The sequence below is a fragment of the Canis lupus genome, chromosome 14, assembly GCF_048164855.1.
Source record: "Canis lupus baileyi chromosome 14, mCanLup2.hap1, whole genome shotgun sequence".
NCBI classification, from domain to species: domain Eukaryota; kingdom Metazoa; phylum Chordata; class Mammalia; order Carnivora; family Canidae; genus Canis; species Canis lupus.
In genome coordinates, this window is record NC_132851.1 from 14273358 (window position 1) to 14286228 (window position 12871).

Below are 12871 nucleotides of genomic sequence, written 5' to 3' on the forward strand. Positions count from 1 at the left end.
TTTCCTGATATATTAATCACATTGGAATAGATTTGCATTTCAAAACAAATGTTATAGGAGAACTATTAATATTTCCATTTAAAGATTATTTACATATTAAACTTAATTTATGATTAAATTTATTTGTTGATTCTTAAAACGACTTAGTTAACATTAACTTTTCCACAATTTATACTGATTGCACATAACTTTTACTTTCATTCTCTAAATACTTTATGCACCCTTGTCTCTGCATAATTTCAATCATATCCTAAGAGTTGAAAGTGAAATTGTAATTTTAAATAATAAAGTACTGCTAGAGTCTATTACTAAAATAATGCCTCAAAATCAAAAAATTTGAGATTTGCTTTCCCAAATCAATTGCTGATAGAATTTGCCATTAACTACATCATATGCTGAGTAGGGGTGGAGGGCCATACAAACAGTTAAAATGTCCTTTAAATAAAGAAACCACTTATTAAATTCCTGGATAAATAATATAGTTTCTGCTCCTTTGTAGGGCTAAGGAATATTTTAAAGTGTCAATAATGATGCCTTGCACTTACTTACATGACATTATTCAAGGAAAAACACTTTAAATATATCTTAAGAACAGAATAATGCAATGTAAAATAAAAAACTTAGGTTAGAGAGTGTAATTGCTTTAAAGAAAAAGATTCATCAACTCCATAGACTCAAAGGAGGAATCATTAAAAAGCCAACTCCTGGTCAGGTATTTTTTAAAGATTTTTAACATTTAAAAAATGTTCTATAAAGTAAAACATCTACTACTACTACCATTTGGAGAAGTATTTAGTTTTTAAAATATATAAAATAAAAAATATATATTGGGTCTAGTTCTTTTCAGGACTTTAGTTATGTTTTTAGAGGAAGTTAATTATCAAGGGAAAAATTAACTGTTTATCCAGTGTTCTTATTCTATGTAATTTTGATGCAATGCAAACAGCAAATAGAAAGTGAAAATACATGCATATTTGACAAAAAACTAATATTAATAGATTTATTAATTTTATTCTCACTTCTTTAACTCATTTAAACAATTTACTGTACATAGGCATTATTCCTTTTAATTCCTTGGGTTTTTATTCATATTGACACAGTTGACATGAGTCTCCTAAATTCAGGCTCTTTTGCTATCATTTGTAGGCATGGATATTATTCTAAGCAAAATCATCAGTAAAGTAAAACCTACTTTTAAATTTTAAGCTATTTCTTTTCATTTAAAACTACTATTTTTAGAATGAAATTAAATATATGCACTCTAGGGGATCCCTGGGTGGCTCAGCGGTTTAGCGCCTGCCTTCAGCTCAGGGCCTGATCCTAGAGACCCGGGATTGAGTCCCACGTCGGGCTCCCTGCATGGAGCCTGCTTCTCCCTCTGCCTGTGTCTCTGCCTCTGTGTGTGTGTGTGTGTGTGTGTGTGTGTGTGTGTCTCATGAATAAATTAAATAAATAAATAAATAAATAAATAAATAAATAAATAAATAAATTCTCTCTGGAAAAACCCACAGCAAAAATTTGTAATCATTGCACTCCTGACAATGATAACTACTATTTGTTTTTATTTCTTTGCTTCAAGACATTTGTGTTTGTATATGCATGGATTTGGAAGAAAAAAAGAAAAATAGGACAGAGAAAAAGGGAGTCGGAGACAGATACAAATAGTTTTTTTTTTTTAACATTAAAGTCTACTTCATGTCATTAACTTTTAATATAATATTCTTTAAGAATCTATATATTTATTCATGTGAGACACACAGAGAAAGAGGCAGAGACATAGGCAGAGGGAGAAGCAGGCTCCATGCAGGGACCCTGATCTGGGACTCGATCCTGGGACTCCAGTATCACACCCTTGGCCAAAGGCAGGTGCTCAACCGCTGAGCCACCCAGGAGCCCCTGTATTTTTAATAGTTATAAATGTATGGTCATTTCTAATACAATCCCAGGTCAGTGAATATCTATGTTGCTTGCACTCCGAAAACTAGTGAAATATTTTCCACCATATACAAATAGTGCATAATTTGAAAACCATCTCAATTATCCCCTCTCTTGATTTTTTTTTAAATGACCTATTAAGTAGAACTACTAGGTGAAAAGGAATACTAGTTTCTCTTACCCAATAAATGGCATATCTTCAAATATAAATTTGACCTTTGTTTTGTCTTGTTGAATTTATTTCCATTGAAACTTTAGTTGCTTTTTCCCTTCAGTTAAACTGAAAATGATATTTGGTAAATAAAGCTTCAACTCACAAAAATTCTTTAAAAATACAAACAAGTGAAATAAAAGAAACATGCATTCCACATTTAAAATTGTAAACAGTTTATGGTCATTCTGTCGAGAAATGTCCAAGTGTTCCATGATACTAAATTAACTTAATATTCAGTTTTTAAATTATTCCATCAAATTCTGAATATTCTGGAAAATATGTATTGATGCCATATAACTGAAGTAATTTCTATACCCCTTAATTAGATCTTTTAAAAATGTTAGCATCCAATTTTTTAGAGTAGAATTGGTCAAATGTTTCACTTACAAATTCATAGGTCTATTTTAATTAACAGAAAGCAGTGAAAGAGTGGAAGCATACATAGATATACATAATTACCACACAGTATTATTGTGTGGCATCTTCTAGATAATAGTTTAAGAATATTTATAGCAGGGTACCAGGGTGCCTCAGATGGTTAAGCAACTGCTTTCTGCTTAGGTTATGATCTCAGGGTTCTTGGCCAGAGCCCTGTGTGTCAGGCTCCCTGATCAATAGGAAGTTTGCTTCTCCCTCTGCCTCTCCCCTCTGCTCATGTTCTCTCTCTCTCTCTCAAATGAATAAATCAAATAATTTTTTTTAAAGAATGTTTTTGTAGCTTGACAAGATTTTAAATTACTTCAGGATAAGATCCATACATTTCTTATATTTTTATTCAGCAAGTATCCATTATACTTCCAGTAAAGTAGTATACATATATCTAATGTTAGAAAATATTTGTGTTAATAAATTAATTGATTAATGACATTTTAATATCTACACTCCTTCTCATTGGAGATTTCTCCTTAAAGTCCATTGACTTTATGCTGTTATTTGGTAAAGTTCAAATTGAGCATTTCATTTTCATTGCCAGGGGTTCAAGAGAATGATCAATGTTTTCTTACCTGCCCCTTCACAATGTACTTGCTGTAAATTGCAGTCTCCAAGGCAGAGTCTTAAAGTTGGTATACCAAAAAAAAAAAAAAAAAAGAAAAAAGAAGTTGGTATGAAAGTAGAATTCAAGAAGTTTGGAAACTTGCATGGGAAAGAGTTATACCTTTACCTCCACTTATCTTTCAATTAAAATATTTTATTTGGGGGGATCCCTAGGTGGCTCAGTGGTTTGGTGCCTGCCTTTGGCCCAGGGTGTGATCCTGGAGTCCCAGGATCGAGTCCCACATCGGGCTTCCTGCGTGGAGCCTGCTTTTCCCTCTGCCTGTGTCTCTGCCTCTCTCTCTGTGTTTCTCATGAATGAATAAATTAAATCTTTAAAAGAATAAAAAATAAAAATAAAATAAAATATATTATTTGTCTTCTGTAAAAAGTTGTGCAAAAATAAACTGAATTTTGTGACGAATAAAAATCACAGATATTTTCATGTGAAATGTTATGAATATCTTAAAATATTGTTTATGATACTCTTTAAAATTACAGAAATTATTAGCACCACTGCACATTTAATATGTTGGTATAGAAATACATATACATGTATGTTAGTATCTATATGTATATTAGTATATGAGTTCCTACATATGATATATATGTGTATATATATTACATATATATATATATATATATACTACAACATTTTAAATGTTTTTGTAACTGTTTTATTATTTATTTATAATTTCCTTTGGATTTTAACCTTATGTATTTAGAAACACCATTCTAGAACACTAGCATAGACTGGGGTAGTCCTGGTTTAAAATTATGAAGATTAGGAATGCTAGCTTTACAGACTTGCCCTGTAATGGCTGTGTTAAGTCCCTTACTGGGATTATAATGCTATCATACAATATTCTCCAGATAACATACTTCATTCTAATAAGTTCGTTCAGGAGATATCAGTTTTAACTCAAGGGTATAAAAGATACTTGCTGAGAAGGAAGGCCATAAGATTTCTTTTAAGTCATACTATGTAGATGGTTCTATATTTTTCTCTATATTTATATATCTTATTGGCCCTGCCAAAGTACTTGGGTTCATCTCTATTTTCAATGTTATGCTAATAGTTATAATGAAGGTTTGGATCTTATGAGAGTTTAAATAGATTTTTTGTTTTATGTTTTGCAATATAATTTATGCCTATGAATTTGAATATATAGAATATACTTAGTTTTCAAGGCTAGTAAAATTATTACACATGGGTTGGGAAAATATTTGGCAGATGTTCACTAGTGCCATTGTCTGTATACTAAAGAATGAAATCTAATATCCAGTGGCCATTTCTACTCTTCTAGCAACTTTTAAATCTGCTCTTACATTGGAAACCAAGCTCATATCATGATGACAAAAAGATATTTCTCAGATTTTTGCAACATGTATATCTTTTTGTGTCAATATCCCCTTACCTCCAATGTTATCCTAAAAAACAAACAAAAAAAACAAAAAAAGAAGCAAATCAATATATTTTCAGCCAAATTTCAAAATACTTATTCTAAGATATTTCTTAGCATCATGAATTTCTATAATCTACAGAAGATATTTTTTCCCTTACTAAACCTATTTTAAATTTATAGATATCAATACACAGATTAATACTTTTACAATGTATTCTCTTAATCTCTTTACGAGAATAACATCTAGTTATTTTTGTGGACTCTTCTGGCCAATGATAGGTATTTTTTTTCTCTCTCTTTCATTTGTAAGTGTAAAGAACAGGGATATATATATATATTTTTTTTTTTTCTGACCCTTTGGTCTATTTCCACAATTATTATCATCAGGCTCTAGTATTAAGGCATCCTGGGTGGAACCTTGGAACCTATTGGTTTAATGTTCTTAAATATAAAAGAATTACTAGAGGCTCTTTAAAATTAATTGAAATTTAATAAGAGAATAGAGTTTAATTATTCTCATCAGAAAATGTATATATTTATCATCATGCCATGAACTTTAAATATCTTATAATTTTGTTAATTATACTCCAATAAACCTGGTAAAAAATAAAAATAAAATTATTCCCACTAAAACTGCTGCTAACTTTTGAGAGGATTAGGATAAAGGACATTAAGATAAGAAATAATCAAAGTCTAAAAAGGAGACATAAAACAGGAAAGGGTATTATGAAAAATATCAGAAAAAAGAAAGCAAATTAAAAAGTAGGGCGAGGGCAGCCTGGGTGGCTCAGCGGTTTAGCACCGCCTTTGGCCCAGGGTGTGATACTGGAGTCCCGGGATCAAGTCCCACATCGGGCTCCCTGCATGGAGCCTGCTTCTCCCTCTGTCTGTGTCTATGCCTCTCTCTGTGTCTCTCATGAATAAATAAATAAAATCTTAAAAGAAAAAGTAGGGGAGAAAAGGGGAAAAAAAAGCACAGAAAGGAATAAAAATAAGGACAAACAACAACAAGGAAAAATATAGAAGACATGAAATAAGTTTAAAGTGAAATAATACAGTTAAAGTTTAAAATGAAGCTACAGTTATGTCAAGAATCATTCATTTCTCAAATGAAAGTGTAATAAAGAGACTTATATAGGATGGAGTTGGAGGCTGTCAAATATAAAAACAACATATTTTGTGAAAAAGAGTTCTCTAATAAAATTGAACTTCAGTAACTTGTGAACTTGTGATTTGAACTTTACAGAAACTTGACAAGTTTCTTGAATACAAAATTTTACATGTTACACCCTGGCAAGACAAGTTTCTTTTTGAATATTAATTTAATGTAGCTATTGAAAAATTATTAAGTTCCTACTTAAAAATAAGTATCTCTAAGAAAATACAATTCAGAAATATTAGAAATCGTCAGATATACCCAAAAATAGACAGTAGTGTTAAACTATTTACATTTAAGGAATTCTAAGATGAGGTTCTTATGATACTATTATATTTAGTGGGAATCTGTTTACTTCTAAAAGTGTGTCACACTTGGGGAGCTGTAAAATATAAAGCAGAAAAACACTCCCATGTCTCAATATTATGTTGCTAAATAACTATATAAAATGCAGTTTGGGAACTTTAAAACACCAAATAAATTTGCTATCCAGTACACTGGCAGACAATTTTGAGAAGAATACACATTTTACAAAAGCAATTATCCATTTTTATTTTGTTTACATTGCACTGAAAATTTACATCATACTTTTACAAAGTTTTTTTTTTCATAAAAATATACTTCTTTACAAAAGTGTATGCATTAATATAAGAGGAGTAGCCAGTTGCAGAAGAAACGTTGTTTAAACAAGATCTTAAATGTATTAACCTTAACATTAATGAATGAATCATTGTTATTGCAGTCATTTGAATAAACAAGAATAAATAACTGATGGCATAAAATTTAAAACAGCATCCTGTCAGTAGAGTACAATGTTGAGAAAATTGTATGAATTTCCAAAACAATGTATCTCAAAGTGGTTTACAAGAAATTCACTAAATGTTGTAGAGATAGATCCAAGCAGCGCTTTCGGGTGCAATGATTTCTCTTAGGCACTCTGTCTCATGATACAAAAAGTCGAAACTGTTTACAGAGTTATCCATATTTGAGAGGGACAACAATAAAGAGTTCACACTGGGTACATAATTTATTCAATGACGTAAAACATGCTATAAAAGGAAGACAATGACCTATTAAATCAATATGCTGGCATTACTGTGATACAGTTGTAAATGAGCCACCAATAACTTGCAAATGCAAACCATAATTTGACAACGAAAGAAACCTGTCATATCTGAAACCTGCTTCTTAAGAATAATAGTATACAAACTTTAAAATATATGAAAATTGGGAAAATCTACAATTTAGGAAATAAATTTATATTGGTGATTTGAAAGTGTAAATTGTTTGTAAGCATTATATTTATGGGCTGGTCCAAAATGTGTCTAACTCACTGTTAGATAAAAGTTAAAAGCTTAAAATCTTATGTTCCTAACTCATTGTTGATAAAGGTTCAAAACAATGTTAAATAAATTTAAAGGCTCAACTGGAAGGAAAATAGGATATACCAGAGACTAAATACAGTAGATGAATAGGTTCTATTTGGTCTTTCGAGAACTTTGGAAATTGTGGTAAAGGATTGTAAGATTGGTGTCTCAGATAACTGCAAAATCATCATTATTATAAATAATTTTTGCCAGCTAGAGTGGTTTCTGGGTGACAAAGCAGATTGAAGCAAGGTAATAAACTACTGCCCCACAGCTTACGGAATAATATTGGTTACAACATAATGAGGGAATGGGGAGAATACCACAATGATCTTGCCATTTGCAGAAACTGTGACTACCAGTCTAAAAAAAGAATAGCAATATGATGCTGGAGAACACCAGAAAGAGTCAAATCAGAGTAGGCAGTCTTATCTCTTTTGTGACATCAATTAGCTCAGAAATACTTCAGAGTATGACTCAATCTGAAATAACTATGGAAATAAGGAAGACAATGGCTCAATTAACAAGAACGAACAGTGGATAGAGTGGTGTGAAATATGGATTCATGGTATGATGTAGCTCATGACAGTTAAAGAGAAGTCAGTGATCTATTGACTCTTGTAAGTATAGCTCTTATTTCTACCCTATATCTTTTTTTTTTAAACCCAGTCCCTCTAATATACTTTATAAAGCACAGAAATACTGAGAGTGGATGCTCCTCCAATATATGCAAATAAGTTTATGTTTTAGAATAATCTCCTTTTTAAAAAAAGCAAATAAACTGTGAGTAAGCACTCTCAGAGTGCAGCCAAATTTCTGTAAAACTCTCCATGGTAAACATGAAGAAGAATTATAGTCCAGTTTATGAAAAAACACTCTTCTCTATCATTCCTCAGGAAAAGGTGACCCAGCAAGTCCTGAAAAGTGTGCTTTAATTTGTTAGCAGTGAACTAAATGTACACTGTTTTGTGTCGATTTCCACTCTTCTGAAGGAGATGAAGAGTTGCCGCATTATACCATTGTGCAGACCGTATTCAAGTTGGGATCAAATCGTACTGCCTTTCCTTCCACTGACTTTGCGTTGGTGTCATACATGGGGTTCTCAAAAGCTGCTTGGCCATTGTTATTTTCATGAACTGAACATCCTGTATACTGTGTTTTGGGTGCAGTCCTGTTGATGAGAACATTGATTAGCTATATGTTAGCTTTCTTCTAGAAACAGCAAAGTAGGGCTCAAACATAATATACTTGAATTATCATTGCTAATGCATAATCTGACTTCAAAGTATTGGTTGAGAAATCATAAGCTCAATACATCAAATTTGAACTATTTACCAGTCACTCTTAAACCCTGAGTGATTTTTATTATTTACATATAATACATATTAATGTACAGAACCAATATGAGTAATACAGGTATAAATAAATGTCTTATGGCTATTCTCATAAATTTAAATTTTCTGATGCAATAATAAATAATCATTATGAATTAGCATGTATACTATAAATACTATGGTGATGATAAAATTTAAATCTCATTACTATCCATCTATCTATCCATCCATCCATTCATTCATTCATTCCTTGAATATTTACTGAGTATCTGTTATGTGCCAAGCATGTCCCTAAGCATTGGATATAAATTTTTTTTTAAAGAGATTACAAGGAAGGCATTACTTTCATGGAGCTCATAATGTAGTGATAGGAAATAATTAATAAATATTTGTTAATTAAGTTAAAAAGTAAAAAAAAAAAAACAAAGCAAGAAAAAATAGGTAATAAGAATTGTTCTGATGACAAGGAAAACTGTTGATATGATAGGAAATAACAGGGACCCACTTTAGGAGAAGTGATAAAGAAAAGCATCTCTGAGGAAGTAAAGAGTAATCTGAGACTTGAAGGACAAGAAAGAGACAGGTCTACACTAATTAAAGAAGGATTTCAGAAAGAGCAAAAAACTAACACAGAGGCCTAACTTGGGAAGGTACTTGAAGTATCTCAAAAACAGAAACACTCAATTTTCTTAAAAATTATATACATTAGAATAATACATTCAAAATCTTAAAGAAGAAATGACTATACTGGTAATTAAGTCATGAAAATAGTTTCCAAAGAGTTACTGATAATTGAACATTTGGTTTTACTAAAATACATGGATTCTAGTCTGGCTGGTATAACTTGCTAATCTTAAATTCCTGTTTCATTTTTGTTGTTGTTGTTTCTCTCTCCTTTGATAAATCTTGTATCTAGTTTCCCCCATCCCACTTCATAATATGCTGATATTCATTTGGTACAATGGCAGACTTGCCCCTACCTGTTTCTGGGCCCTAATTCCTAAGGTAGATATATCTTAAAATAAATCTGTTTCTCAACTCCTTTGTTTACAACAAACACCACAAATTTCAACTACCTTATCATATTTTGTATTTGCTATTATATTATTTTACTTTCCCTAATGCATTTTCTGAATTTTTCTCTATACTAAAAATTGCTAGGTGATTTGCATGACAATAAATTTTGTTAAAGCTATTTTAAGTTTCTTTCAATGGGATCACCTAGTTATATTGCTTACAGCTTGCTCTTGCCAGGTGCATAATTCTAATGGATAGTATTTGTCTCCCTTTTTTCAAACTAGAGTCATAATAAAAACCAGAAGCAACATGATTTTCTTTTAATTAAGCAAGAATTGTGAAGATACAAAGATGTGTCCTTTTACCAATATTAAACAAGAGTTTTAAGGAAAATGATATAAAGTTTTGAAAAGTTTTATGCTATCAACAAAAATTAACTTGAAATAAATTGAACCTTTAAGTATAAGAGCTAAATCTAATAAACTCTTTGGATAAAACATATAGGTCAATCTGATCTTGATTCATGACCTTGAATCTGGAAATAGTTTCTTAGCTATGACACTACAAGCACATAAGAAACATAAGAAAGTAACATAAGAAAATTGACAAATTGGACTTTATCAAAATGAGAAACTTCTATGTATCAAAGGACACTACAAAGAGAGTGGAAATGCAACTCACAGAAAGGGAAAATTTTTGCAAACCATATGTACACTAACAATCTAGTCTTCAAAATATATAAAGAACTTTTACAATTCAACAAGACATACAACCCAATTAAAAAATGGGCAAATACTTGAATAGGCATTTCTTCAAAGAATAATGGCCAGGAAACACTGAAGAGATGCTCAATATTATTAGTAATTAAGGAAATGCAAATTAAAATCACAATGAGATACCACTTCACATATATATTAGGATGACTATAATTTAAAAAAAGAAAGAAAAGACAACAGAAAATAACAAGTGTTGGCATGGAGGTGGAGAAAGTTGAACAGTCACACATTGCTGGTGGGGATACAACATGGTGCAGTTGCTCTGCAAAACAGTTTGTGCTTCCCAGGAAGTTAAATGTAGAATTACTATATAACCCAGCAATCTATTTTGAGATATATACTCAAAAGCACTAAAGCAGATGTCCAAACAAAACTTGTATACAACGTATATAGCAGCACTATTCACAATAGCAAAAATGTAGGAACAAGCCAAACACCCATCAACTGATAAATGGACATATTTAAACAGAACACATTCAAACATACAATGGAATATTACTCAGCCATATAAAGGAATGGAGTACTAATCAATACTATAACATGGAAGAAACTTGAAAAAAAACATGTTAAGTTGAAGAAACCAGATATAAAATATTATACTATTACATGATTCCATTTATATGAAATACCCAGAATAGGCGAACAAGTAGAGAAAGCAGATTAGCAGTTGCCTAGGGCAGGAGTGGAAAGAATGGGAGATGACTAATTAATGGGCATAGAGTTTCCTTTTGGGGTAATGAAAATATTCTGGAACTGGCAGTGATGGCTCCATGGCATTTGAATATACTAAATGCTACTAAATTGTACAAATGGTTTTGTGTTATATATATTTTATAAAAATAGGTTTTTGTAAAAAAGATTGCAATGGCTTGCTTAATAAATAAATTTAGTGAAGATTTTTTTATCCTTAATAAAATTTGGTATCGTCAAGGCCTAAGCAGCTAATAATATTCAATTATTACAAATTCATGTAATATTAAATATTAAATAAATTTATATTAAATAAATTATTCTTAGATAATCTAGACTGAAATATATTTAAAAACGTCAGTTTTGAGAAAAATGCATTTAGGTAACATTCATTTAATTATCTGGTTACCTATATGTGTTTTTCTTCATAAAAGTAGTCCAAATAGCAGACAACAGTATAATAAAGCCCATCACTTGGGATGTTGTAATGGGCATAGTAAACAAGGACAAACCAATAATATGCATAGTCATAGAGTAGATATATTAGAAAGATAACCATAATAATTGCATAATCTCCTAAAACCAGCAGAGGAAAAGGAGATTAGGGGATTTTACTGTCTGTCAGCATGGGTAAAATTGGTCAGTACTGTCATGTGAACTAAAGAGGATTGGACACGAATTTCCTAGTTCTCTAAATCTGGCAGCAAGTATCACCTTTTTAATTTAAACCTTAACCTGGATTTTGTATCTCTAAAGTCTCATTATGGATAACGCAAAACTAACTGATACAATTAAGTATGTACCAGGAAACTGATAGGCAAAAGTACCAAGGGTTAAATTGAATGCTTGCAATTTTTGTTTTGTCATGTTGGGGTGGTGGGAGGCAGGCCAGGGAAATTAGGTTTCTAACAACTGTTGCGATATTTGGCACACATTGTTTTCGACAACCCAGAAAAAAAAAACAACAAATGGAAGTTAGGAATTGAACTAGAGTAGTAAAAAGAACATGAAATAAAAGATTTGGGAAACGTTTTATAGGTAATATCAACAAACTTACCTTTGTTTATAAAGATAAAATCCAAATCCTGCAAATATAAGTGCAAAAAAAGGCACAAGAATAGCAATGGCCACAGAACTACTGTTTGTACCATGAGGCTGATTTGAAGAATTTGAGCCTTCTGACATATTCAATCCTATAAAAAAAAAAAAGTCAACTTTATTTTATCACAATTGATTTTTATTTTTATGAAGTGATCATCTTTCTTTCTCAGGATATCTACTTGGAAATGTACATAGTAAACAAAAGTAATTCACGACACTTCAACTCTTTTCCACACAAGTTTGTATAGTGCCTTCTATGTACAAGACATTTTTTTCAGGAAAGAATACAGAATGAAAGCAGAGTCTCTGGACCAAAGAGTTTATACAATTGTGGGAAGAATACAGTGACACAAATAAGTGTAGACATCAAGCATGAATTTGATCAATGTGTTTTAGGAAGAGAAGGACTGATTCCATCTGGTGGTATATAAGAATGCATTCTGCAGAATATACAGTATGAGCTTGACTTTGAAGAATCATTAGAACAATGAATTGAGAAGGAAGCAGGATCATCATAAGCCCAGAAATGGGAAGGTGAGTAGCATATTTAAAAGATGTGACAAGCGCTAGGTGTAGCTGTGTGGAAAGGATGTAGAGGTAGGCATGAATGAGTGTGTAAGAGGAAGATGCTAAAATGATAAAACTATGGCCATATCCTGAAAAGCCATCACATAATTCTAAAAAGTTCAAATTTATTACCTACCTGCAGTGAGGGACAGCTGAGAGTGTTTAGAAATAAGAGCCTCTGTGATAAGACACACAATTTAGAACATTGACTAGGGTGGGATAGGCTTGAGAAAATTGGGACTGGAAGCAGGAGTACTTCAAAGGTCATGGCAACAA

At 31.4% G+C, this 12871-nt stretch overlaps 1 protein-coding gene across 1 annotated transcript in view; it reads right to left on the reverse strand.

Moving 5' to 3' along the window:
* Nucleotides 1–6269: 6269 nt before the first annotated feature.
* CSMD3 (CUB and Sushi multiple domains 3) overlaps nucleotides 6270–12871 on the reverse strand; it is a 1168727-nt gene continuing 1162125 nt past the window's right edge. The window contains exons 70-71 of the mRNA XM_072774281.1: nucleotides 11985–12120; nucleotides 6270–8281 (exon numbers count right to left, since the gene is read on the reverse strand). Coding sequence (XP_072630382.1) covers nucleotides 8122–8281; nucleotides 11985–12120 — 296 coding nt within the window. The 3' untranslated portion in view covers nucleotides 6270–8121. The remainder of the gene's footprint in view (nucleotides 8282–11984; nucleotides 12121–12871) is intronic.